This window comes from Cyclopterus lumpus, chromosome 18 (assembly GCF_009769545.1).
Source record: "Cyclopterus lumpus isolate fCycLum1 chromosome 18, fCycLum1.pri, whole genome shotgun sequence".
Taxonomy (NCBI): Eukaryota; Metazoa; Chordata; class Actinopteri; order Perciformes; family Cyclopteridae; genus Cyclopterus; species Cyclopterus lumpus.
The window spans coordinates 12,689,766-12,717,747 of record NC_046983.1 but is presented as its reverse complement, the minus strand read 5'-3'; the positions used below and the strand labels follow the sequence as shown (position 1 = coordinate 12,717,747).

General features: G+C 44.0%; 1 protein-coding gene across 7 annotated transcripts; it reads left to right on the top strand.

The window, feature by feature from the left end:
* The first annotated feature begins 16 nt into the window (after positions 1 to 16).
* tbc1d14 (TBC1 domain family, member 14) lies at positions 17 to 27,979 on the top strand. Of its 7 annotated transcripts, none has more exons than XM_034556721.1 (15): positions 17 to 93; positions 469 to 631; positions 2,987 to 3,761; positions 9,297 to 9,420; positions 17,889 to 18,013; positions 19,546 to 19,628; positions 19,773 to 19,890; positions 20,676 to 20,782; positions 22,463 to 22,543; positions 22,658 to 22,746; positions 22,834 to 22,905; positions 24,736 to 24,864; positions 25,594 to 25,703; positions 25,789 to 26,047; positions 26,135 to 27,979. In XM_034556721.1, exons 2-15 carry the CDS (start codon positions 583 to 585, stop codon positions 26,189 to 26,191), a joined length of 2,178 nt encoding a protein of 725 aa, XP_034412612.1. In that variant the 5' UTR covers positions 17 to 93; positions 469 to 582; the 3' UTR covers positions 26,192 to 27,979. The 7 variants fall into 7 exon arrangements, 6 of the variants coding, with proteins under 6 accessions (XP_034412612.1, XP_034412610.1, XP_034412611.1 ...); XM_034556719.1 differs by having other exon boundaries at positions 58 to 173; positions 466 to 631; XM_034556720.1 differs by having other exon boundaries at positions 70 to 173.
* Positions 27,980 to 27,982: the final 3 nt, after the last annotated feature.

Genomic DNA, 27,982 nt, shown 5'->3' with positions numbered 1-27,982 from the left:
CCCGACCAAAACCTCCCTGCAAGAGGAGCCTGTGCGCAAGTCGCGAGGTCGATTATTAATGCCTTCCGTGCCACACAGGTAAACCCATCGACGGTGAGCATTCGTGACTCGATTGCACCGCACTCACGGCACAAGTTTGTTTTTTTAAAATGGCGGCGGAAGCGTCAAAACAGGTACGAAATGTTACCGACACCGTGTAAACTTTAGAAATGCGCTTGTGTTTTCTGGAAACACCGGAGCAGCGGCGCGTGCTCTGAGAGCGAAAGCGCGTCTCCGGCATTTTTAACTTGATTTCCTCGCACTAACGGGAGGCGCTGCGACAACCGTCGAGCAAGTGCACTTGGCGAGCGCGTCCCGGTAGACGTGGTGTTTATGTTAACCAGCCTGTCCCCCCCCCTCTCCCCTCCCCTTTAATGTGTTCGTCCTGGCTAATTAACTCCGCGGTGCTTGTTTGTGAACCCTAAGCAGCATTGAGGAGGCGGGGAGCTGAGGGCGGCGCGGCGGTAGTCACCGCTTCATCATGGACCGCTCCAGCCGGCGGCTACCTGCGAGCCACCTGTAGCATCAACAGCGGCGGCGAACATGGCGAACACGACCCCCGGTACCCGGGACCGGAGAGACAGCCGCTGTGGTAGGTCACGTCCGTGCGCCGTCAAAGACTCGCCGTGGAGTTGTCACTGTTGACACACGCACGCCACGCGAACTCTGTCCGACACGGACATAGTACGCCGAACTGCATTTTAAAGTTATTAGATTTGACAATAACAATAATATTGTACGTGCACACAGTCGATACACCATGACATGTGGCGTTTTTTCGGCATACATTTAAAATACTAAACTTTTAACCACACACATATATATATATATATATATATATATATATATATATATATATATATATATATATATATATATATAACGTTTAACCACTCAGACTTTATATGTATGTATATACTTATTATAAACAATTATGAGTCAGTCATTAATTCGGCCAGAAAAATGTATCCAATTCGGCATGCATTTAAATTAACGAGGGGCACTCAAATTTAAACCCCCACAGTTAATGAGCCATAACACTTAAAATAGTTTTTGAATTGTTAAAGCCAGTGTCTTCAATGACATTCTGCATATAAATGCAAGCTGCATTTGCTCAGATAATATTTTGAATTTGTATCGAACTGGATACATGTCTCACCTCCGTCCTGCAAAATGTATTCGGAAGACCAATAAAAACATAAAAAATGCCATTAAATAAAAAAAAATTCTGTGTTAAAAGCATATACAGCTAAATTGGAAAAAGAGGCAACTTGTCATGTGCCCCGTATTATCTGCATCACACCATGCATTCCAATCTTTGGTCCCCCGAGTGCCCCTTTTAGAATTTGACATTGTGTCTTAACCCAAATCTCTTAGAAAACCAGCAATTTCCCACATGTGCTTATGTCATGTTGACTTCATTCTGGTGATACTGGTAATAACAGTATCGTGACTCGCGGAACAAGACTTAGGTGTGTGCTCATATGGGTGTTTCAGTTGAGTAGACGATCCCTTTTGTTTTAATCAGGACTTCTGAACAAGAACATGCACGTCTATGCTGGCGTGGCCTCAGAGCTTTAATTTCTTGTGGTTAACACCTTCACGAGCGGCACACTGTTTACGTTTAAAGACATTTCAACATGTTTTCTGTACATGGTTATAATAATAATAATAATAATGAGATTGTACACAGACTTTTTATTGTAAATCATTTCCACAGTGACAGGATCAAACCGGTTGCTTTGTTTTAGGACAAAGTCGGCCACACTCGCGTGACAACTGGCAGGTCAGGGTTTAGGGCTTTATGTGTCAACTATTTGGATAAAAAGCTCGGCCCTGTTGACTGTTAAAATATTTAATTTTAGTGTGTGTGTGTTCAAGGCCCTTAGTGTCTGAACACCACATGCATCAGCAGTAGCCGTCCTATGGCACCGGTGGGCAAGAGCTGAGAGTGTAACGGGACGGGGTACAGTTGTCTTTGTGTCCACTGGAGTCCTGGCTCGACACGCTAGCTTTAGCTTAGCTTCCCCCAGCTGGCGTTCACATTACAGTGCAGACTCTAGTTTCATGCTGTGGGATTAGTTTTCACCTCTCAAGGTTTCCACACCCAGTTCCTCTGATGCCCTGCTTGGTCAGAAGAAACCTTTGCTAACACTGTATTTCACAGAGCTGTTATTGTCGTTTTGTAATTAATTCTTTCAAGGCCCGAATTGGCCGGAATCATAATTCCCCGAAAGCCCCTATATATATATATATATATATATATATATATATATATATATATATATATAAATATAAATATAAATAATATATTTAGTTTTCCAGCACTTAAAACCACTATACATTGTATATTTATTAAAGGACAGTGTGTAGCACTAATGGCAGAACCGGAATATGAATCATAACGAAGTGTATAATCACCTGAAAACGAGAGTTGTGTTTCCGTTGCTTTAGAATGAGCCATTTTATACCTCCATACGGAGCAGGTCCACTTCATGCTGCCGGCCGCCATGTTTCTACCGGAGCTCAGAGCGGACAATAGAACCAAGCCCCGGCCGTTCACCCTCACATACTTTTACATCGGATACTGTAGTTCTCCTACACGCTTGGCTCACCGGAGAAGATTCAGTTTCACAGGTCCTACTCACAAGACCTTTTTAAAGCTTCACCCAGGGTCTTTATATCTGTGTTGATTCTGGCGGCCCCCGGGGACAAAAGCGCCTGTGGTTAGTCCTCCAGAATAACTATGGAGAAAAGGCCAATCTTCTTGCTGATGGTCTTTTTGTACATTAGATAGAAGCATTAGATTGAGCCTGTTTCATAAGCAGATAAAGGTTCCTCATAGTTCCTGTTCACAATTATTGAACTTTTACTCATTTTAGTTAATGAAAAACTTTGTAAAAATGTATACAAATCAATCTAATTGATTGTCCATTTCTTTTTGAAGGTGTGTCTGGAGAAGTCATAGTGGAGAATGGCTGTGTAGTAACTGCCTCTGACCTCCACGATGGTACCAACCACCACTGCCAGGAAACCAGCACGATCCTGCACAGCGAGTCCATCCTGCCCAGTTACAGGCCATCCTGCTCCTCCACCCCCATCTACTACTGCAGCCCACAGAAGAGCTACTCAGACCTGAACCAGGACAGCCACAGCTTGACCTCCCAGGACTCGGGAATCCCAACTCTGGAGATCAACCCTCCAGAGCCCATCCTCCACGGCTACCAACGGCCAGTTGACAGAGGCTTTGTCCCGGACTCCAGCTCCTACTGTCCTGCCACTTTGACTTTAGATGACAATCACTCTGATGGTAACGCCATCCGCAAATCCTCCACCTTCCCCCGTAGCGGGTACGACTCCATCCGCCTCTTTAGCCCCGCCCTCCGGCTGTCCGCGACCACGGGGACGGGTCTTGGGGGCAAAGCTCTGAACCGAAGTGATGACATCTCTGTGTGCAGCGTGTCCAGCATGAGCACCGAGCTGTCGGTCTCCAATGAAGACATCCTGGATCTCACCGTCACTTCTGACTCCAGCGCCATTGTTACCTTGGAGACGGACGACAGCGGTGCGGCTCATTTCTCCGACGTGGCGCTGTCCTCTTCGCCGGGAGACCCCAGAGACTTGTGGAGTCCAGTGCGACCGCATCCCGGGTCCGGTGCCACGCAGCAGGAAGAGGATGGCAGACAAAAGAAACTGGGACCTCTAGCGAGCTTGTTCAACAGGTACGTTCAGAATGTCAGCCTCCAAAGGACATTTTATTTAATTTATTAGATGGTCGTTTAGCTTTAGGCAAACTACAAATGCATGGCTCCATACTCTTAATACATCAATCATTCTTTTTTTACTTGGCTCCATCAATTGCAATGGTTTGTCAAAATAGGTTTCAATCATGTAAGAGAAGTCAGCTTTTTGTTTTCATAACCAAAAACTATTTTACATCCGGCACTTCCATTGAGTCATACACACACACAAGGTGTAGAAATTAAATACCATTCCTATCTGCGTTTTCTTGCTATATCATTTGTTTGCAGCTGCACCTTTATCCACTTCAAGACCCCTTATTTAACAATAACAAACTGTTTATCAACAAGTAATACATTTTGTATTAACAGCCACACACGAAGATTTAGTTTTAGGCAGTTTATTCATGAATTTGTCATTTATAATTACTCCTGTGTATCATATAAAATATGTCTTTATGGATTATAAATGTTGACAAATACTGTACATTGATAAAATTGCCTAATAATACACTACAAAGGTTACTAAAGGCAGATGTATAAACAATGTTTATATATTGCTTATTAATGCTCAACTGGGTGTTGAAAGTAAAATGTCCCACTAATGTTAACTGTTGATCTGAATGACAAATGTCTGCAATGCATTGTCATCTACTTGCACATCACGTGTGTAAAAGCTTTAATCATCAGTAATTGTTTATTTATTATAGAAAAAAAAGAAGCTTTGTATGTGCACCAGCCTCATGCTGTACTACCTTAAGGCCTTGTTGCAGCCTTACTGAAGGAGGCATTGCTCAAAGTGGCTTTACAAACCTCGCTCACCCCTCCCGCCGCTCTTGCACATCACAGCTCAAGGACAATGTGACCCTCTTCAAAAAAAAAAAAAAAACTGGCTTTCGCTGTACACACTGCATCAAGCTTGCTGGTGTGTGTGTGTGTGTGTCTCCGTGCGCCTGTCCGTCCTTCTAGAAAGGCACACATGTGTATTACAGAGAAGCAGCTGGAGCAGCAGACAGTATTTTACCTTTTTAGATATGAATGCTGGCGCCCTTCATCCCGTCTGTGATTTTTGGCCAGCTGGTGGCCCACTCCCTCAGTGTTTTTTCGATCCATCTTGAAGTGTAGTGTACTCAAGCCAAGTGTTCATATGCCTGTCCCTCTGTGGACCGATTGGGGCACCTGCTGCGACACAAACCCGCAAGATGCAGTATCCATAACTGCATCTTTACAGGTGTGGAGTTGAGGTCAAAACGAGTGCTGAATGTGGAAGTCCACCAAAGCCCCCCCCACCCCCCCCACCCCCCCCGCCCCTCCCTCCTTTTAGGCCCGATTTGGCTGGTGTGGTCCCATCGCAAGCTGGTCTCTAGCTTATTTGAAGAAACCGATGAAAATCAGAAACTTATTAACAGAGAATCAAAGAAATACAAAGTGTTTAATAGAGCAGAACAATTGGTCAAATAATACGACCATTTTTGTTAATTGGTTACATATACATGTGTTTTTTTTCTGAGCAGACATTACACACATTTGGAAAGAAAATGTATTTTAGTAAAACAAATTCGAAATGTTTTTTTATTTTGAAGGAACCTTTTCAGAGGTCAGTCAAGAGAGTCTTCTTCAGATAAATGAGAACAAAAGTGAAGTAAGAACTAGCGTGGCAGGGCTGGATTATTACATATTAATAATGTAACTATATATTATATGATGTAATGTTAAGTGCATGCATGAAAATCGGGGCTGTCAGTTGGTTGTTCCAGCACTTTGGTCCAGAGTGAAACATCTAAACGAGTACAGGATGGATTGATCATGGAATGGGTCTTATAAATCCATGGTGCCAGAACATGATTATGATCTTCTGATTCTTCTTCTAGTGCCACCTGCAGGTCAAAGTTGCACGTTTCTGACCAAATTACTTGCATAAACGTAATCAAAACGTTTCTGCAAGCTGAACTTTTTTTTGTTCTCTCTCTCTCTCTTTTTGTCCCCGTGATTTGATTTAAGATTAAATCAATGAATGTGATGCATCATGCGTTACCAACCACTACATTCCTTCTCCACTTCTCCCAGTAATCTCTCTCTCTGTTATCCGTCCTTCCTCTCGTCGAGAAGTTACTCATTCCCTCGGTGCCCTTCAGACTCCCGTCTCCTTTCACCCGTTCCTCCTCCTCCCACTTGTTAAGTCAGGCCTCTCATTGCCGGTTCCTCCACAATCTCACTCTGCCTCAACTCCGCTGCTGTGTGGGACTTTATTCCCCCCCCCCCATCTCTCTGTAACTAAAGCTATGGAAGACATGGGCCTTCATCTTGCCTAAAGGAGAGCTTCAGTTTTTGCTCTCCTTTTTTTATTTGTTTTTCCTTCTTCCAGCGCTCAACCTCCAGGTGCCTGTTTAATTTAGATCCACAGAGCAGGATGGTATCCCCATCACTTCTCCTGTACGTTGACAGGTCAGGTAGGATGCCAGCCGTCTTGTTTCCATTGGGCTTGAAGTGGTTAATTCCTGTGTTTTTGTCAGCAAGCGAGCAGCAGAGCACACACCGAGAAGGAGAGCACGTCTTGTGAAATCCATCAAAATCGTCGGGAGGCTCGACCACAAACGGTGTGTGGTGCGAAGCCTCAGCTCATGTTCAACGAGCAGCCGCTCCACTTGAGCACTGGAGCGTAGCCGCGGCCTTTCAGTCGCGCCCGGCCACGGACTGAATGCAAGTCCTGTTCCTGCTTTGTGAACACTCGCTCGGCACGACCGTCGCCGAGCTGTTGCAGGAGAATCGTATGAGGTGTTAAAAGTTGAGACTTAGTCAGGTTTTAACTTTGTAAAGGTGGCACTCGGTTGACCTCTGCTCTTTGAGCTGTGTAGCGTTGTTTTACGGCAGCTCGCGGGGGTCACTCAAGTTCACCGCTCCCCGTAGTTCAAAGCCCGGTTCCACTTTATTTTCTCCACTGCAGCCTTGCTGTTTGATATGTGCACTTATTATTTATATACGTTTAAAAAAAACAATCATCCCACATTTGGTTTGCACTGTTTATGATGACTGTTATTATGAGCTTGAACGTGTGTTGACCTTGGACATAGTAGCTCAACAGTCCTTTTTTTTTTTGCATACAGAGTTTGCTCAGTTGTCATCATCTGTATTAAACTCTGGTCACGTTACTAAATGTGTCATGTAAACGGGTCATGAATGTGTCTCAACTCTGAAGAAGTGGAGTTGAACAATGAAGCTAGTCAGCAGACGTTGAGTTATTTAATTTTTTTTATTAGTCCAACTCTTGCATCAGAGTTTTGAAAATGTCCTCCAGGAGGAGCTGGGTGACGGATCACAGCAGACATCCCGTAACAGCCTTACGTACGAGTGTAAACTGGTTCTGCACAAGCCTCTTCCAGCAAAGAAAGAATGGTTGCGAAGCTTCCGGTTGCTTTGTGTTTCCAATGTGCATTGTCAGAAGAATATTACTCATTGTGCTGGCCTTTTGATATCCGTGATGTCACTCATTTAAAGCCTCGACACTCCCACACAGTGAGGAAATAGTTCCCGCTGCTCGCATTGTCCTGCTGTACCACATTCTCCGTAAGCAGAGTGCATGTTTTGCATCGGTCTCGCGTCTCTTCCAAAGAGGGAGGCGTTGTCACTGGAAAGCACATAAGGTCAAAGGTGCCGTGCTGGCTCAGCGGCCCAACGCCGATGCTTGATGTCGAACTGTGGCGAGACATGCGAGCTGCAAACCCCCCCCCACACACACACACACACACACACACCGACAGACGGTTTGATTCTAATACAGGAAATAAAAATGAAGCATCACTGTTGTAGCAGTAACTGCAGCTGAGTCAGAGTTAATAAAAATAAAAAACATCGTAGAGGCAGAGTTGCACATTTAAATGCGCTTCAGGATTATTATATGTATTTGATTGTGTTACACACACACACGCAGTCTTGTGAACGTGATGTACAAATACAAGGGTTACGGTACAGGTCACGCCTCTTTGCTTTTCCTGTTAATTTAAAAACCATGTAATATGATGGTTTCACTTCAACTCAAGTTCACTCAAAGTATCTTTTTAAAATTCAGAAAGTTTTAATTTGAACCTCTCTTTAGACTTCAGTTTAGTTTTTACTCAAGCTAGATTAAATGTTATTTTTCTAATTCTAATTCCAAACTTTAAGCTCCACTTTGCAACATGTGATTCAGTATTCATTTAAAAAAAACTTTTTGTGCTTTTGTCTGTTTTTCGGCTGATTTGGCCATACGTCTCCATTAATTTGGTTAACCAGTTTTTGTTGTTTTTCTCAAAGGAGCAGAAATTATTATTTATTAGCTTATTTGCCATAAACCATGAGTAACGTTAGCAAACTGACTTTTAGTTCAATAGCAAACAATGTAATGTTCCGTTAAGGAATACAGAGCAGTCGAAAGTTAAGCATGCAAATGTCTTTATTTGTTGAATAAAAGCATACTTTTCTTTCTCATTTTGGTCAAATAATCTTAGATTACAATAATCCTCGTTGGTGCAGCCCATACAAAATGTCATGTTAAATTAATTAATCCAGTTAGTGTATTTTTGTTTTGACAATTCTACCAGTTCTCCAACACCATCCCTATTGTGGTTGTCCTTATGGCCGTGCGTGGATGAATCATGGGAAGTCAGCTTTCAACAAGTGATTCGTGAGCACTGCAGAAGGCTTCATGTCCCGACGAAACGTCTCCAAAACAAACTCACAGCGGCCAGCGATCTCCAGCCTGCAGCGCGCTTCCTGTCCTGGACGGACTGTGTGGCAGTCAGAGGGCAAAAGGTCAGATTGGTCCACCTGGGACAACTCGTAGAGTCAGACCTCCTCTCCATGTGGTGTCTATACAAAGGGCTTAATGTTGCATAGAGCAAATGCTGGGTCAGAATCATTACACTTAGCAACCTGGACAAACAGCAGGAGATGGACTCCTTGATATGTTTCGTGGCCCGGTCATAATGACCTTTCTTTATTTATTATTTCACTTTATTCATGTCTTTTCACAGCCATTCAGGCTTTTGATGAAAGCCCCGCTAACAGGTCGGTGACAAAAGCGCTGTGCTGGATGAATGAAAGGAATAGCTGGCTCTGTGATGCCGTGAAAGAGGGAAGGCTGTTCACGCCATTGAAATGGAGCGGATAGAAGAGCGGACGGTCAGGCGTGAAGATCGTGTTCCTCCATGAAAGCAGCAGAGACGGCTTTTTACATCACATTATTGTGTCACGCGTTCATCGTCTAGTTTCCTGTCCTGTGGCCGTGACCAGCCTGGCAGCTCACATGATGTCACATAGGTGGTTAAAATGCTCTTTGGGTGGCCTGTGTGCTCCCCCTCTTTAAATCCCCAGATCCCTTTTGCAAGCTAAACACACACACACACACACTTCCTGCGGCTCTCTGGGGACCCACACGGGGACCCAGAGAAGACTGCCATCATGGCGCTGCGTTCGACATTCTGCTCTTGTGACCTCATTTGTTCCTCCAATCTAATGCCCTCTCCCTCTCTCGTCTCTCAGGAGCCTGTTTGCCAGGAGGGTGAAGGACAGTCGGCCGGTGGAGCAGAGGGACCCCGGGTGGAAGCTGTTCGGGAAAATCCCGCCGCGGGAGGGCGCCATCAAGGACCCGACGAGAATACAGAAGGTAGAATCTTTCATTGTAAGGGATTCACAAACCGGCTATGTGTTCATGGGGGCCATCACGCAGTAAAGCTGCATGGATCTCTTCCACACATGTTCAGATTAGAGCTTTTGTTATTGGTTGAAGCTCTACTTTGACCCCAGTATTCAGAATTTCCCTCAAAAAGAAAAAGGAATAAGTCCACTGACGACTTAACAGTCGTCCCCACCTCGCCCCCTTATGCACACTCTCTTATTGTTCACTTGGCAACGCCGGAGGCGGCGTTTTGTGTTCCATCCTGGAGTAGATATTAGTCACTTGTAAAGACAATCCAACAGTTGTTTTGTTTTTTCACTTTCCTCATCGATAAAAAGCACTTTGAAATTCTATCTTTTTAAGAAAGTCATGTATTTTCTGATCAGGGGTTCACGGTTTCCACACTGTAGGCCAGCCATCCCTGAAAACAAGCTCTCCTCGTGCATCATATTAGTTTGGTTTATTTGGTCTCGTCAGCTGTGGTTTATGGTGCTGCGGTTGGTCCTCAGGTTTTCAATTTGACCGTTAAACCACCTGCACTGTGTTGAGAAACTGTCAGACAGCATCTTAAACGGCTACATTAGCTCTGCAATGCAGGCTTTAAGTTAAATGGACTGCTTTTAGATGGTGCCGTTGTCTTTTTTTATAATTTAAATAAGTTCAATCGTTTTCTTTACACTGAAACTCTTTGCTGGAATGCATCAAACTGCATGTCTGAAGTATGACATTTGACTTCATCAAACCCCAAATATTAAATATATGAAATGGGTATTTAATTGTATTCATTTAAAGTGTAACATTGACCTTTTTAGAACTCAATTGAAGCTGTTGCATATCGGGATGAGCAACTGGCTTTTGGTGCAATAAACGCTTCTAGCAGAGCTACCATGGGACGATAAAGACCAATAAGTGCTATAAACCAACATTATGACGCCAACTGAGGGCTCAGACTTTATAGAGGTCTAAAATATCAGGGACGTCAGTGGTGTTCTCCAGTACCAGGAGCACAATGCCTGGAGCAACAGCACTCCCATTAGTGACATTTAGGTTCTTCAGCTATTTTTAGAACGCCGCATGCAGGAAAAAAACAACCCCTCTCAGTTCTTCGAAACATAATGGAAAGGACACGGCACATTAAACCACAGTGGCTCTAAGCCAATCAGTTTAGGATAGCGAGTAGCAATGCTACACGCAGTGTTGCTACTAGTTTCACTACATTTCCCAGTAGTGTAGGACACTCGCTCCATTTCCAGGAGCTGTCGAGTGCTGCAGGGAGGACGTGTCTCTGTAGTTGGCCCGGAAGTTAGCATCACACTGATTCCCTTGATACATAGCCAATGGGATGTTCCCATTGGCTATTTGACTTGGATTATTGCAGAAGATAAACTCTATGGCAAACAAACAACTTTGATACTTAAATGTTAACGTAAAAAGTGTAAATGTGCCACGGTAAAGCGAAAGTTGCCGACTCATTTCCTGGTTTTAGGACCACTGTTTGTTAATTGTACTGCGTAACATGAGATGTTTTTTTTTGTCACTTCAGTGCAGGAAGCTTTTTTCTGAATTCAATGTTTCAACCGATACGCTTCCTACTTGTAACAAAAGTGTAATGTTGCTGTAGCTTGAGTCCTTCCAAAGAACGGCTTGTAGCTCCGCTCACTACGACTTCCCACTCTTATCTCCACATGGAAGACTAAATAATGAATCGACATGCAACACAAAAGCCAAAATACAATGAAAAGATCCACGTATTAATCTTGTACTAGCTGAAATAGATTTAGAAAAAAAACATTTTTAAACATGCAAGTGAGGATAATCCAACTACTTATCTGTGCCAGATTCTTAGCTGCGCGTAGTGTTGCCGTAGCTCAGGCCGGTCTTGGTCAGATAGCCTGCTGGTGACTGAACACTTGCATTATCTCCCACTGCCGTTCGAAAAGCCAGTCAGGGACGTGTCTCTGGGCTGATTTTAAATCCACCTACTGGTGAAATAAACCAAAGAACATGATGGCAGCCTGTAATTAGAGCCTGGAGAAGCCTGTTATTGGGCTTCCGTTTACCCCGTGCTCTTTGTGCTGCAGAAAGCCAGGTCCAAAGGCCTGTTGACGTGCAGTTCCTGCAGTTTACATATCTGTCCTTTTTTTAATATGTCACACACTGGCTTTAAATCGCTTGCTATGTATACTCCTAGGATTGACATGCTGTCAGGCACAAACACCTGCATGTGCTTCATAGCTGAAGTCCATCTCATCTGTGGTTGTAATCCTATACTGAACCTCAGGAATCAGATAACAAGGCTAGGTTTTCAAGCTTTTGTCTTGGCTCCGACGTTGCTGTTCAAAGGCGGAGTCAGTAACTCGTGTGTGTAAAGCTTTATTTGCCATGGTTATTGTTCAGCTGCTACGAGACACACTGTGCTATTTCCACCAGCAACATGTCGTCTGGGGACTTTAATATATATCTGGAGGCCTCGGTGCGATGCCTAGTCACTGCTGAAGAAAGTAATTATTCTGTTACCTGCTGAGTCTCTGGTCTAAATCACACTGTGTTGCAACCTGGAGCGTTACTGAGATTTGGGGAGTGGGGCTTGAATTGAATTTGGACAATATTCCCAACAGGAGGTCATTTAAATCGCTTTTGAGAGCTAATGTTTTGTGCTGATGTATTAGGAACTACTTTTAATGGCATAAAGGGATCTTTTGTGTTCTATTTTTTGTTGTTGTTCTGGTCAGGATGGAAGTGTTTCTGAACCATTGTGGTCATAGTGATGATGACAATGAACACTGTTCATGTAGAATGAAAAGTCTGGATCAGTCCAGCTGTAAATCAAGCAAAAGTAATCTTCTACATTAGAGGTAATATTTGCCGTGTACAGATGGGTGAGACTTGAAAAGGAAAACTACCATGAAGAGTCTGCGTGAAGTGTTGGTTCACCACGAGCCTCCAGAACAGCTTCCATGCTCTTTGGCATAGATTGCGGTTTGGTGACTGTTGGGGTCATAGCATATTGATTCTTTTGTATTGAAACATCTGCTATTATGTTTTCCATTCATTTATCTGGGTCTTACTGCTGGGAAGTGCTGGTAAAAATGTGCTATTAGAATAAATAATTTAGAGCATTTTGTCCCTCTTGGATTTCCATTGGATATCAGCATCCAGCAGCAAAGGTGAACTGCAGTCAATGAGCTGCAACCTTTAAAGTCTACAGAGCCCTGAAGCTCCACCCCCACTACTACATAAAGCGTTGTTTGCTTGTTTATTCAAAGCTTATTGATGCTGAACATGTTGCGTGTCCAAATTGCATAACATTTGACAAAGCAATCCATGGGTTCTTTAGCAAAAGTGTGAAGTAGATCGGATCAGCAGTTCTCGAGATACGCCAAGAACACAGACAAACAAACCCTGAATGGATGTAGTCGATATGGATGTGATTGCTATCAAAGGTGCATGGCCTGGCCCAGGTTAAATCCTTTTTAAAACATGAACAAATAGGCCATAGAACTTTCTTTTATTGTCTAGTCTGACAGATTTGCCAGTGTAAAACTGTGCCAAACTGCTGAAATTCTGCATGAACCGCTATAACTCGTGAACCCTGTAACTCCTTATGGATAATGTAACTAGATATAACCAGGGTTGACAATCGCAGAACACTGAGACAAGTTCTGATTACTGATGAATAAATAAAAACATGTCCATCTTCTACATGACTCCCCAAAGTGACAATCATCCAATAAGCCGTAAACGAGAGGAAAGATCCTCCCAGAGCACACGCTTTGTATCTGTATCGGCACCTCGGGAGGCTGAGCCTCTGAAACCTGATCTGTTGCTCTGGGATTGATTTAGAGTGGCTGCCAGGACACGGTAGAGCGCAGAGCTCCCCTCGGTGCAGCGATGGGGACTAATAACACACGGCGGTGCTGATTTGCTGACACACACACACACACGCAGCAGCAGACCTGATGCAGAGCTGCTCAGTGTAGCGTCACTGCTCAGAGAGAGCGAGAAACTGGGGGTATCATGCTGCATCGTTTCCAATGCGGGGTGTGTTCATCCCTTGGCAGCTTGACTGTCCATCTCCCCTCCTTTTTGATCTCCTCCTCCTCGTTTTCTTGCTCCTGGGTGTCTTGTTGCCAGGAGTGAGCAACACCCCCCCCCCCCCCCCCCCCCCCCCCTCCCCTCCCTCCCTCCCTCCCTCCTTCAGGAGCAGCAATGACGCTGGGCTAAGGTTTTGTAAAAAGGAACCCCCACCGGAGGACTGTCCGTCTGTAAGGAACAGCAGCGTTCATGGTGAGTGAGCATTTTGCGCCGCGAGGACAAGTGGACTAACTCGGCCGACCCACCTCGTCTCTATCTCTCTCTCTCTCTCTCTCTCTTGCTCTCATTGGCAGTCAGAGTGTGAACGGGACGCTGCAGAGCAAGAGGACGACTCGGGTTTCTCATAATAGCCTCTTTCAGCTTGCCGTGGCTCTGTGCTTCGTGGTGGGGCTGATTAGTCAGCGGTGTCTCTCGAAAGACAAAACACGTTTAAGTTTCCCTAAATGTGTCAATGGACTCGATGTGACCCATCTTTTATTGAGTGTAACTCGACATCATAGCTCTCAACTTAGTACAACAAAAGCACGTGCAATAGTGTCTTTGTAAAAAAATTGAAAGGATTTTGAAGTGTGTCAAGGGACTTCATCCAAGAGCTCAACACAGCTGAATCAGTGAGACACTTTATTTCTGCTGTCCAGGCAAGCATGCTTGGATTAAAATTTTTTTTAAAAGCACTGCGATTGTATCTGAGGCTTTGACACCAGTGCTCGTGGTTCCATTTGTTTGCCTGGATATTGTGTGTTTTCCTCACTTTGTCTCAACAAAGCTGCCAGATCATCACAGCCTTCTCAATAGACTCCTCGGCTTCCCTGTGGTAACTGGAGTTCAGCTGTCACCGTGCCAACCAATATAGTGACGCTAATTAAACCAGTCAGTCATTCCTTCAGTATTGTATCGGCTCAGAGATGGGTGTCATTTGCCGTTTTCTGTCACTCTGAATAATCAGATATGACAACATCTGTGCACAGTCAGCATAAAATGGATTTGGTTGATCATGAGGTGAATTCCTCTGATATGTGTGAAGCAAAGTAAAGGACGCTGCGTTCGCTGCTGACACTTGACCGTGTCAGAAGTGCATGTGTTAAATCCCACAATGTGACGCTTGAAGTGACCCACAATGTCAGGCCAACCAGTTTGTTTCTCAATGCTGGTACATAAATAACTGCTTTTCTTTTTTTTTCTTTATCTGTAAAACGCAATCGGCGGAATCAAATCTGTATTTGAGCTCTGATGAACCTGTCCTGCAGTAGCTGCCAAACAACGCAGACGCCGTCTAACTCATTCACACGTCGTCCTGCGCTTGATGGGCTTTGGAAAATACTTTTGGCACGCAGTGAAACCAGGCCAAGCGCCCTCCTGTGGCCTTTCATCCCGCAGCTTCCACTGAGAAAGCCAGAGGTGTTTTCAAGAGGTGTGATGCAAAGGTGCCAATCCAAAGCAGTACGGCAGCACAGCTTTAACAGCACTTAGAACAGCCGTGTCTTTTCCAGCCCATGTTGCTCGTTTTTTTTAATGTAATATAACATGCACTTACCCAAGTTGTACTTGAATATAATTGTGTCAGGCTATGAGGCACACTGCAAGGTTTTAAATCTGTACCAGAAAACGGAAAACAGAAATCAGATGGCCACATCCTAGCGTATGTAGTTTTAAAGGCCATTAGCAGCCAGCATGACAGCCAGTCAGTGCAGTCAGTGCCCAGGAGCTCTTCCACCACTATCAGGAAATTGGAGAACTGAAAGCCAGTGTGACAAAGCCGGTTGCCCTGGTGGCAGTTATCATGGGATACCGTTGCTATTCCAGCAGCTTAAAGCTACCGCACAGAGGGAGTACAGTTCCATCATAGACGTGAGGACATAAGAGGGGTTTCTCAACATTGTTCAGGAATAGATAACACACAGTTTTTTTCTTCATCCTTTAAGGATGGACTCTCTGTCACAGGGATACTGAATGTATTAGCTATCTGTTCGCTGCGAAACTAGAGGGGGAATCCCACCGATTGCTCCGCTTTAAAGTCTGTTTACAGGTCTAAGGGAGTACTAATGCACATGTGGAGAAAAGTTATCCAAAGCCTTTAGTGTTCGTAGCTCCAGAGGGAGCCGTGTGAAGTCCGATAAACCTTTCATCTGAAGCGCTAAGCTGCCAATAGGACTGGTTGTTGAGTGGCGGAGGAATGTGCAGTAACGTGGTTAGCCTTGACAGGATTCTGCTCCAGTGTTACACCGTTATTGTTTTAGCTAAACACTTATCAAGTTTCTCACCCCGGCATACTTGAAAGACTTTTACACCACTATTTGCATCGCACGTGTTCTCGCCTCACATTCACACGTATCTTGCCTTCTCAGGACAGCTTCACACACATCCCATCTCGTGTTCCACCTTGTTGGTACCACCTGCATTGCTGCTGGACCCCCTTCACTAACAAACACACACACACACACACACACACACCTCTGCAGTATCAATCTATTGTCAGGGTCCAAAGCTCTGACTAACCCTTTTTTATGGACCTGCAGCTGTTCCCTTTGGCAAATCAATACTGACTAAAGGCAAAATGTGGTCAACCATTCACAAGAGGGAAATATTGTTTTGCAAATGTTTTTTTTTTTTTCTTTTTACCTTTTTAAAATTAAATGTTCTAGATTATCAGGAACATTACATGTTCTAGATTATCAGGTTAAACTGGCAACTAGCCAAAGTATTGTATGAGTGCTTGTATAAGCAAAGTTTTGCTAAAACTGATACACAAAGTACAAATATATAAGTGTGAATTTTGAGCTTTATCGATAAAAGTGAGTAAGCTATCCTGTTAGCTGTTCGCACCGTCCTATTATTTAACCTCCTCTCTTGAATAACATGCTAGCTTACCGTCCTGTTGGCTAACAAGCTAGCCTTCTTGCTAACTGACCATTAACAAACTAACTCGAGGGCTATTGTGAATGACTAGTGCTAGCATGTTCCCAGCTAGCTAGCTTGTTGGAGGTTAGCTTGTCAGGTACAGTAGTTAAACAGCTGGCACTGCTAGGAGTCTCACTTCCAGGGGACCGAGGGAAGGAAAGACGGATGTGGACGGACGGCAACACAAATGAAGTACAAATGGTGATAGATACCCTGCTTAACTTTGAAATGTGACATGGCCTTTCTTTGCAAGATAAGATAATGAGGAACTGATGCTTTGTTTACTTTCCCCTTTTTAAAGCTACATTTTAAAATTTGCTGTTTCACTCCCATTAGATAAACAGATTGTCCCCCATAAACCTGCTTTTTGGATTAAACACACAGTATGTACAAAAAGTACAGCCTCATAGAGCTGCTGTAGACTTGTTACTGCTATTAGTCGTAAAGATTACGTCTAATATTCAGTCATTCATACCGGCTTTACGTCTTTTCTGTCCCTCCTCTTACTTTTGTTATATGACGCGCTGCCTTCCTGAATCTAATTGAATTACCATTGTTTGTCTCCAAGCCTCTGGTACAACAGGCAGTAACACAAAGACGGATTAATAACACAGGCCGCATCACGAGCAGTCATGCATGCACACTCACACACTCCTATTGTCGGAATGGATTGTTCCGTCTTTATTGTGGCCTGTGCTGATCAATGTGAACATCCCTGTGGCGGCACCATGTTAAGCTGATTGCCTGCAGCCCTCAGCCTGCATTATTAAACCAGCTCAACACACATTGGAGGCCATTTTGGACACACAGTTGGGTGTGTGTGCTCATATTGCACTCCTAATTAACTAGAGACAATGTAACAGTTTCCTCTGAAGGTCTTCCCTGAACTGTTTGTGCCCTATAACCTCCCTAATTCTGGATATAAGCTCAGAGCTCCCACCTCTCTCTCACATACACGCACACACACACACACACACACACACACACACATAACCTGTATGTCAGCTGATAGTCAGCCTTGTGTCAAATTGCCTTGTGGTTGTAACCGGCTGGAAGTCACATGGCCTCCTCTCTATAGGCCTGTATCACACTCCCAGTGGTGGAGCAGAAAGCGCACACTCATTAGACAGAAGCTGACAAATGCTCGGAGGCCAAAAGAGTGTTGTCACAAGGTTGTCGTGACAATTCTCACTGTTCCTCTGTGACTTTCTTTCCCTCTCTCAAACCCATTAAATCCTGGCACTCTGTGCCTGACCACAACAGTGGTCAGCTGTGGCCCTTGTGGCAATTTTCTCTGGCTTTGGAGCTGCATGCATTACCTATTTGTACTTTGACGCGGAACACGAAGCAACTTATCCACCAATTTGTGCTCTGTGTGTGTGTTTAAATGTTGTAATTCAAATTCCACCTCCAGTTTTTACGTTTGTGTCTCAATGTGCGTTTTTGTTGTTGTCTGTCATCAGGAATATGAAACAAAGAGTGGCAGAGCTGGACCTGGCAACCCGACCTCTCCCAGGCAGGGTGTGAGGAAAAACCTGGACTTTGAGCCGCTTTCCACCACCGCACTCATACTGGAGGACAGGCCTGCGTATGTAAACACACACAGAGAAACACACACACACACACACACACACACACTTCAACCTGTGGGACATTGGACTATCCCACATTTTTCTTTCTCTCTCACTGCCAGTAGAGTTTTCTTATGAGACAATAAAGCCACATCTGTTGCCTGTCGGTCCTTATCTTCCCCTCATTCCTTCTTTATCAGTTGTCCTTCCTCTGTCATTAGACTCCTTTCAGTATTGTTCCAGCTCGCTGTGCTGCGTCTCTCTTTGTATTACAGACAGTAAAGGAGAGGTGCTGCTAAAAGTTTAATAGCCCTCCCGCAGACTGTCTCCATTACCCCGTTTTTTTGTTTCTTTTTGCATTTTACGTTTTGTTAACAGACAGACGCTCAGCCTCATGTTTCATTCAGTGGTGCTGCTTAGCCACAAGATTAGCACTTTTTTTTTTTTTTTTTTGTGTGTACACAAGGAAGATTATTCTATCACACCATGACTGGCAAGTTCAGCTGCTGCATGCAACCGCCCACCTCTATTCCTTCTTCACTGTCACCCCCTGCTGGTAAAACTCATCTAGAAAAGTGCACCTACTTGCAAAGTGTCAGTGTTTTTTGCTTAGTATTGTTAGAGTATTCCATTTCACCCTCCATCTATCTCCATTTAAAGAAATATAGAAGATTAAGTATTTTATTATGGTGCAACCCAGACTGAGATTCAGCACTCTGAAGCAGAAAAAGTCCTGCAATCACATGAACCTCAACTGACACGAGCTAATGAAGCGTCCCCCAGCAACAAGTTCAGGGAGGTCATATTTACAGAAGAAACAGAGCAAACACTAAATTACTTTGACCCAAATTTACAGAGTGAAAATGTCATAAAATAATAAAAAAATATATCTTGACTCAACGCCCACTTGCTTTTTCTGAAGCAATCTGCAGATAAGCAAGAAAATGCCATTTTCTTTCTTTTTTTGAAATATAGAGAAGTCAATTTATCTGGAGCTTGAATGAATGCTGTATTCTCAATCAACATTTGAATGCTGCGCAGAACCTTTTTTGTTTTGCTTGTCTGTTCATGATGTATAAACATCAGTATTTCTGCACAGTTGCAGGTAAGGCTACATATATTTGTAGTGTTATACTATTTGTAGACTGAGATTCCAGTGGTAGGATTGTTTCTGACTCATGTGCTCCAAATATTTATAATAACTGCAGGGTGTTGTACATTTCAAAAGTAAAAAATTATTGAAAAAAGATGGATGTAATCATGTCCAACAATTCACAATGTGTTTTTATTCAGCAGCAATCTAATGGCACAATAAATTACATTTATATAACCACAATAACAAAGACCATTTTAAATGATGTTATGACAGTATGAAAAATGACCTCCGGGACAGCCCGAGATGCAATATGACTGGAAGCTCCAGAAAAGCTAAACGGACATTGAGTGTTTTGTTACATCACAAGTCTGCTCAACATGAATAATGCAGGCGAAGCTCCGAGAACATATAGGCGCTAATCCATTTCCTCTGCTTGATGTATGTGTGTTACAGTAATCTGCCTGCCAAGCCAGCTGAGGAGGCACTGAAACACAGACAGCAGTATGAGGAGATGGTGGCCCAGGCCAAGAAGAGAGGTGAGTCATCCAGGTTCTTGTCTTGTTCCAGAGCTTCTGGAGGACTGACCGGACGATGTCTCTCTTAAGCCCGCTGTCCACCCCTCCTATTAACGCCCCCTCTGTTTTGTCCCGACCCAACTCTCTCCACGCTCCGGTCTGTAGAGTTGAAGGAGGCTCAGAAGAGAAAGAAGCAGCTGGAGGATCGCTGCAAGCTCGAGGAGAGCATTGGCACCGCCGCCCAGATCTGGAACCAGGAGATCCTGCCTAACTGGAGTGCATTGTGAGTACAAGCAACAACGGAGTTTAGAATCATGAACATTCTGCATACAACTTCACCGTTTTGTGGATCGGAGCAGCTAACAGAGCAATATGGAGAGAGACAGGAAGTGATGTGTGTTTAGGTATCAGTGGCGGCAGAAAGAAAGGGAATGTACACCAAAGATCTGTTGGAAATTAGTAGTAAAATGCCAACATGGGCATCACTAATGGTCTGTTTTCTTACCCGTACACTAAATCAGAATTACACTTAATTACACATAATTTTTGTGTTTGCACGATATTGGGAGCGTCCGCCGAACAGCTGCTGTAGATGAGCGCTGCGGTGAGAAATCACATGCAAACATTATGATTCATTATGAGATTAACAAAACACAAACTGCTTAACTGCCACACGGTCATTCCAGCGTGTTGATTTTAAATTAACATCAATGTCAGGGCCTCCGAGTTTCACCACTCCTTCATGTTGTCACACCTCGGACTGAGTTTAGTACTTAGTACTTAGTACTTGTGAAAATGGTGGCTTTTTTGTGATCATGTTTTACCAACTAAGTCTACAGTGACATATATGGCAAACATGCAGAGTAAAAGTTGGGTTCAGGGTTAGTTTTGTTCTAAAGCGAGTTCATTTCCTGCCCCTTAAGTGGACTGCAGCAGTGGAGGAAATGTCTGCCACCTTGTGGTTCTGATCGATGAATGATAGTTTCCTCTGTGAAACGCAACTATCAAAGCGACCTCCCGTGTGCTCGACATTCCGTTCACATTTAACCCACATCTCTATCTCCCCAGGTGCACTTCTCGACGAGTGAGAGACCTCTGGTGGCAGGGCCTCCCCCCCAGCGTGAGAGGCAAAGTGTGGAGCCTGGCCGTGGGCAACGAGCTCAACATCACACATGGTACGTGTGTGTGTTACCTGACTGCTTACACACATACTGCACACACACAGACACAGGGTTTTCACTTTCTTTTAGTGAATAAGTGGAAGGAAGAGTGTGCTCATTAAGAAGGCGTATGGTCCAATGATTATCCCAATACCAGAGGGAACAAGTAGCATTTCAATGACACACATCCCTGTACTTCTATCTTTGTGAGGACTAGGGCTGGGTATTGTTTAAATAATTAATTACGACGCCAATACAAATACAAGTGCCTTTTTTAAAATGATACCAATGGAGCACATTATTTGATAGCCATTGTGTGAATGAAAGGTGTGTTGTGGTGCCGCTGCACTGCACGGCGCTCATTTAGCGGTTACCGCCATCATATGTGGCATTCAAAATCGAGGAAGGTCTCGTTGGACTGGAGAAGTTTCCATACTTCTAGATGCTGCGTTATACTGTGTCGATACCTTTAAAGGTAGCGAGTACCGATACCCAGTCCTAGCGAAGACACCAACCCTAACCTCAACCATCACAACTAAATGCCTAACCTAAACCTAATTCTAACCTAAACATTAAAACCAAGGAGGACCTGTCAAAATGTCCTCACTCTGAAACTCAAATGGGTCCTCACAAAGCTAGATGTACAAGGACCCACACACACACACACTGCAGATTAATTCTCCTCTTGCTAAAAGAGCACCGACTCTTCTTGCTGATAAGCGCTCGCTGCCTGCTGAGCCGGTCCGCTCTGCTTTGTACGACTCAGCCTTTTATGGAGAACAGTCCTCTGCGTTATCACTCCGAGCAGACGCACTCGTACAAAGCTCGGTCTCTGTGTCGGCTCAGTGACGTATTCCCCCATTTTGAGTAAAGTAGCTTGACGGAGTATCTCCACCCACGGCTTGAGAACTACCTCAGTAAGAATTACCAAGTAAAGTTCACCACATTTTATTTTGCAAGCCAATGGGAGCGGACTGGGGTTTTACGGGTCGGAGGGCTTAAAGAGGCGGGCGCTAAAATGGAGCATTTCAGGGTACATTCAGACAGATGGTATGAGAGAAATTATGTGTTTTTGGACCATTAAAGGATGTAAACATGTTCTAGTAGAAAATACAAGTCAGGACCTGAAAATGAGCCTGATATGTCCCCTTTATGTTTTCTATCTGTACTGGTATGGAAAGCAGCCAGCAAACTACTCGTATTGATTTTAAAGCAAACGAAAAGCTCAGCGTTTGCCATTTTTGTATACGAGTGCTAGGTGGCGACTATTGCTGCCACATTTCAGGACAGAAGTGTAATAGAAGTTAGGGGTGAAATCTGAACACAGACAGGATACACATCTCCTGAGTCACCTTTTATCCACAGTCCATCCGATGTCCATTGCAAATATTACGCCCATAACTCCAGAACCTGAGAATCAGGAGCATTCTGCATCACAGGAATCCAGTAATAGTTTTCTGAACAAGTGCTACAAGCTCGTTCTGCATGCTTTCACTGGTGCCACTTTGCCAAATGTAATGTATTTATAGTAACCGTAAAACTTCTAACAACTGAGGGGGGGCGGGGATCACTTTTTCCTTTAATCCCCTTGAGTGTCACTGGTGCAGCATCCTCCTCAGGGGTTTCTGTCCAGTCCTCACGTCCTCCTGCTCTCTCGTATTGACCGTACCGGGGTGCTGTCTTGTGTCCCTGCAGAGCTGTACAGCATCTGTCTGGCCCGGGCCAAAGAGAAGTGGAGCAGCACGTCGGCACATTCCTTAGAGACCGAACCTGAAGGTAAAGTGCTGTGGCCTCTTGTTTATCATCTCGGGCCATTCAGATGAAAGGTTATACTATACACGTTTTAAGATATTTCCTTTTTGTTTCATAATGCTTTGCTCTGCCTTCCAGATCCCGGTTCGTCAGATCGGGAGTCGAGTCTGGAGCTGATCAAGCTGGACATCTCAAGAACCTTCCCCCATCTGTGTATCTTCCAGCAGGTCAGTGAGAAAAATCCAAAAGAATTTTGCCGAAAATATTGACCATTTTTGTTCCATTGTCTTCATTATTTCTTTGTCAATCGTCAGGGCGGGCCATATCATGATGTGCTGCACAGCATTCTGGGAGCATACACTTGTTACAGGCCAGACGTTGGCTACGTAAGTCACACACACACACACACACGCACACACACACACGCACACACCGACATCCTGACATCCTGCTTTGATACAGAAGCACATTTGTATACTTATTATAGATGGTTAAGAATGACAGAGCACAGACCTGGATCCTCCCACGCAACACCTACTCATTATTTATTATTTTCCATAACCAAATGGTTTGATTGTGGACTGTATGAGCTGCAGTTTACGTTTTCCAGAGTGTGAGCTGTCATTTAATGATTATATTCAAGTCGTAATGTACGTTTATTGCATACGACCAAGATTTGAAGGTATCATTTACAATGTTCATTTTGCGGCATTTTCTTTTTCCGATATCTGATGAACATATTTCTGATATATTTGATCATTTTTTTTCACATATTTTACTAATACTTTTTCTATCAGTGCCAGGGTTGTAAACATAAACTGGAGGAGCCAACATGGCTAACAACAGTCCAACACGTTCCAATACCAACATCCTGCCGCTTTATTGATCCTGAATGTAGAATGTAAGGTTCCAAAAATATTAGTGCAACATTCAGTACATGATATTCATGAAATAATTCCCGAAATAATAATATATGTATCTCGATATATACACAGATACATATTTTACTAATGCTTTTCCATATATATTCAAATATTTTTCAGACATCTTTTGGGCATATTTAAAATATTTTCCAGATGTTTTTCACTACAAATGTTCACAAATTATACTGACATTCTTCCCATATTTTAGTAAAAAGAAATCACATATTTTAATATCTCTTCGAAATACATTTTCAGTTAATATGTTCCAACTACTATTAGTATTGATAAATGAATACTTTAGGAATTCACTGGTATCGACATAAATGGCAACAAACCACATGCCCTTGATTCAACGAGAAGAATGTGTCAAATTAGGCCAGTGACGGATTCATAGTGGTGGTTGTGTTTCAATCATTTTCTCTGAAGTTCTACATCACTCATAAATCCCCTCGTCATCATCTTCATAATCATCATCATCATCATCCATCATCCAGTGGGAACCTGTCCAAGTGGCATTAAAAAAGAGCTGGATGTTCTTCTAGTGAAGTCATGTTTGCACTTGTGCAGTTCTTCGAAGCCGCATTGTGCTTTGAGGTCCCACGCTGCGTCTGCTTTTGAAATGACTGTGACTTCCTGCACTGACCCCAACTCCTGTGCTGCTATATACACACACACACACACACACACACACACACACACACACACACAATCTATGCATTCACCTCTGTGCAGCTGTTTCTATTTTGTTCTTTGCATCTGTCTGCATCAGCATTTAATCTCTTTCCATCCTAAATATCCAGACAGGCGCTCGGCTCTTTATCATTGTAGATCAGTTTCAAATGTGATTTACACTTAAACTTACACGCAAACGCAGGTTAACTTGCCGCCGGTGTTTTTTTCTCTGCCCTCGTATTCAGGGACGGAAGTCAAAGTATATGTTACATTATAACACTTCTTTTTTTTTTTAATGCTTGCACCCCCCCCCTGTTAGGCCACAGTTCTTTTCATCTTTGTGTATGCTTGTACAAACTGTGTGTGTGTGTGTGTGTGTGTGTGTGTGTGTGTGTGTGTGTGTGTGTGTGTGTGTGTGTGTGTGTGTGTGTGTGTGTGTGTGTGTGTGTGTGTGTGTGTGTGTGTGTGTGTGTGTGTGTGTGTGTGTGTGTGTGTGTGTGTGTGTGTGTGTGTGTGTGTGTGTGTGTGTGTGTGTGTGTGTGTGTGTGTGTGTGTGTGTGTGTGTGTGTGTGTGTGTGTGTGTGTGTGTGTGTGTGTGTGTGTGTGTGTGTGTGTGTGTAGGTGCAGGGGATGTCGTTCATCGCAGCAGTGCTGATCCTGAACCTTGACACAGCCGACGCCTTTATAGCTTTTGCCAACCTGCTCAACAAGCCCTGTCAGATGGCCTTCTTCAGAGTCGACCACAGCCTTGTTAGTACACACACACACACACACTATCTTACTGATTTCCACCATCAGAACGTGCACATAAACTCAACATACGATTCATTTTAATACACACGACACACATGCTATTTAGAATCATCATAGCCTGTTTCTTGGCACCGTTTATATATGTATGGGCACTTCCAGTCATATATTTAGGAATTAAAATGCAGCGGTGAGAGGCGAGCAAGAAGAGCATCTGACGCTAGCACGCAATGCACCCTGGGACGTGTAGGCACTGCCGGCACGGCTCATCGAGCAGCAAGAGAACCCCTCTTTCTGTAGATATAAGTAATATAGCGCGCGCTGAGCAATGTAATGATTCAATGAACTACATTTACCATCAACACCAATCGGACATCCACATAGAACGTGGGGAATTTTCCTTTTAACTGGGACATCATAGTAATTAGGGCTGAAACTATACGTTATTTTATTTATTACTTTTGTTTTGTTCAACCAGCAGTTTAACAGTCTCAAATATATTTAAAATCGACAAAGGAAATAAGCAAATATTCACATTTGAGTTTTTTAAGAAAAGACTCAAATAGATAGTTTAACTATCCAGCAATGTATTGTAAAGGACAGCAGCATAAAAGCAGGTTGGACTTGAACCTCGAGCACGTCCACAGTGACTCGCCTCGCTGCTCATTGGTCACAGTCCTGGTTCTGTTGTGTGTCCCTCTGTAAGACCAGCTTTCCCTCTCTCCACAGATGTTGACTTACTTTGCGGCATTTGAAGTGTTCTTTGAAGAAAACCTACCAAAGCTCTTTGCACATTTCCAGAAAAACAACTTGACGCCCGATATTTATCTAATTGACTGGTGAGTATCAACCGTTCCTCCTCAGCCGCCTCGCTTCTGCCACTCGTGAGGCTCAATTAGTGTCTTCTCTTACTCTCTTCTCCAGGATCTTCACCCTGTACAGCAAGTCCCTGCCGTTGGACCTGGCTTGCCGGGTGTGGGACGTGTTCTGCAGAGACAACGAGGAGTTCCTGTTCCGCACGGGGCTGGGCCTGCTGCGTCTCTACCAGGACGTCCTGACCACCATGGACTTCATCCACATGGCTCAGTTCCTCACCCGCCTGCCCGAAAACCTCCCCGCCGAGCAGCTCTTCCAGCACATCGCCGCCGTTCACATGACCAGCCGGAATAGGAAGTGGGCGCAGGTAGGACGACGCAGCGGTTCCATTTGAGGGTGTTTAGGTTACTTTCTTCTTTGTTTTTTTTAACCGTACCTCCCTCCATCTCCTCAGGTCCTGCAGGCGTTACAGAAAGATCCGGAGCGAGGCAGCCCGGTGCTAAAGCGCTGAGCTATCGCACGTTACTGGACTCAACCAGTTCTCCCCTCCAGCCCTCTGTGTGTGTGGGGGGGCGGGGTGGGGGGTACTGGACCCTCAGCAGGCTGCATGGACCTGAGAAAGAACTTCTAAGCTCAGCGGGACTCATTTGGTAGTTGCCGCTGTGATAAACCTCTTCCCCAGAGCTGCGTCACTGCTCCAACAGGAACCAGGACTCTAGAGGGGGGGTTTATCAGTGATGGTGATGAGGGTGGGCTGTGAAAAGGAATACGAGGCCTTATTTATCTCCCACCACCCCTAAAGAATGTATCATACACTCCCACATTCAGCAGGCGGACCCAGGTCTGCACAGACCAGAGGAACCCACAGAGGAACCCACAGAGAAACCACTCCTCTTAGACTCCGTCTAGCTGCAGTTCCACTTGTCTTTTCTTTAAATGTGGCTACTTCTTCCAATTTCTATACGTTCCAGTCAGGGAAGTAATGTCTTCAAATGAATCTCCAGAGTCAGACGTTTGAAGTGTTGAAATATGTGAAGTGGAACTTCAGCTTGTGTCTCTGTTTCTAAATCTCTTTGTTTCTGCACTTATTTTCTCAGTCATTCCTTCAGTTTGATTTCATCCTTGTGTGCTTTTCATTTGTGTGTTTATTTTTCTCCAGTTGGTTCAGATTTAGTTTCCTGATCCACTCCATGAAGTCAACTTGTCGTTGCTCTTTGGGCTAAAAAAACCCATGAAATGGATATCCTGTGTCTCTGAGAGCTCCATTTGTTTTTAAGAGGTCATGAGCCGCCTGTAAAATGAGTTTTACACTTTCTATGTATGTCAATGAAACTGGCGTAAATGATGCTGCTGTTGGACACAGACTTCCCTTAAAGTTAAAGGTACATTTCAGCTTGTTGGTGTTCCGATGCCTGAGTGTGACGTCTTTTAAAATGTATTTATTTAATATTTATCAAGAGGACACAAATGAAGGGTTCTCTCTCCAGCCCAGCATACACTTGATATGAGCAACTCGATCGCTAATGAAAGGAGTAGTCGTCATCGGCTGGAAGGAGCCGCTCGGCTTCGGTCTGTATCCATGGCCGAGCGTTACCTGTAGTTTGTGCGGTGCGTCTGTTTTATTTTTTAATTTTTCTACAGCCTCGTGACTCCACGATTTCACCCTTTTTTTTTTAGCACAGTTTCGCTTCATGTTTTTGCTGCCTCCTAAGGAGACCGCTCCACAGATGAAAACAGGTGGCTAGTTTTGCTTTTGTTTGTTTTGGATTGCAGATTCTTACTTCCTGTCATGTCGAACACAATGTGTATGCCAGCGGTCGCCCGGCCCTCGGCTGTAAAGGTCACAAGTCGAGCTTTGTGGCCGCCGCCTTCACACACACTGTGGTTAGGTGTCACTTTTGACATCACTGCTGGTTGAGCATTGTGTTGATGAGTGAGCACAGCCAGACAGTGAAGTACATGAAGCTTATTGATAAATCTGTTGATTACGACGGCCCATTGTAGGTCAAGAAGAAATGAATTATGGAGCCAGGAGAGGGCCGGTAAAAATCACAGAAATGTATAGGGAAAACGCTTGAATATTGTCTGAGATTAAAATGGTTAATTTACAAGAAGAGATAATGAATGTTTTTCTTTGGCCAGTTTACCTCCAATGTCTCTTCAAAGACCGGATGCTTATGATGTTGTGGGTAAAAAGTATGAGTATTTCCTCCTCGCTAAAGGCAAAGTATAATTTGATTGTTTCATTTACCTCAGGCATAATGAGTCTTTAATGCACCAAATAAATCAATCAAATGTATGA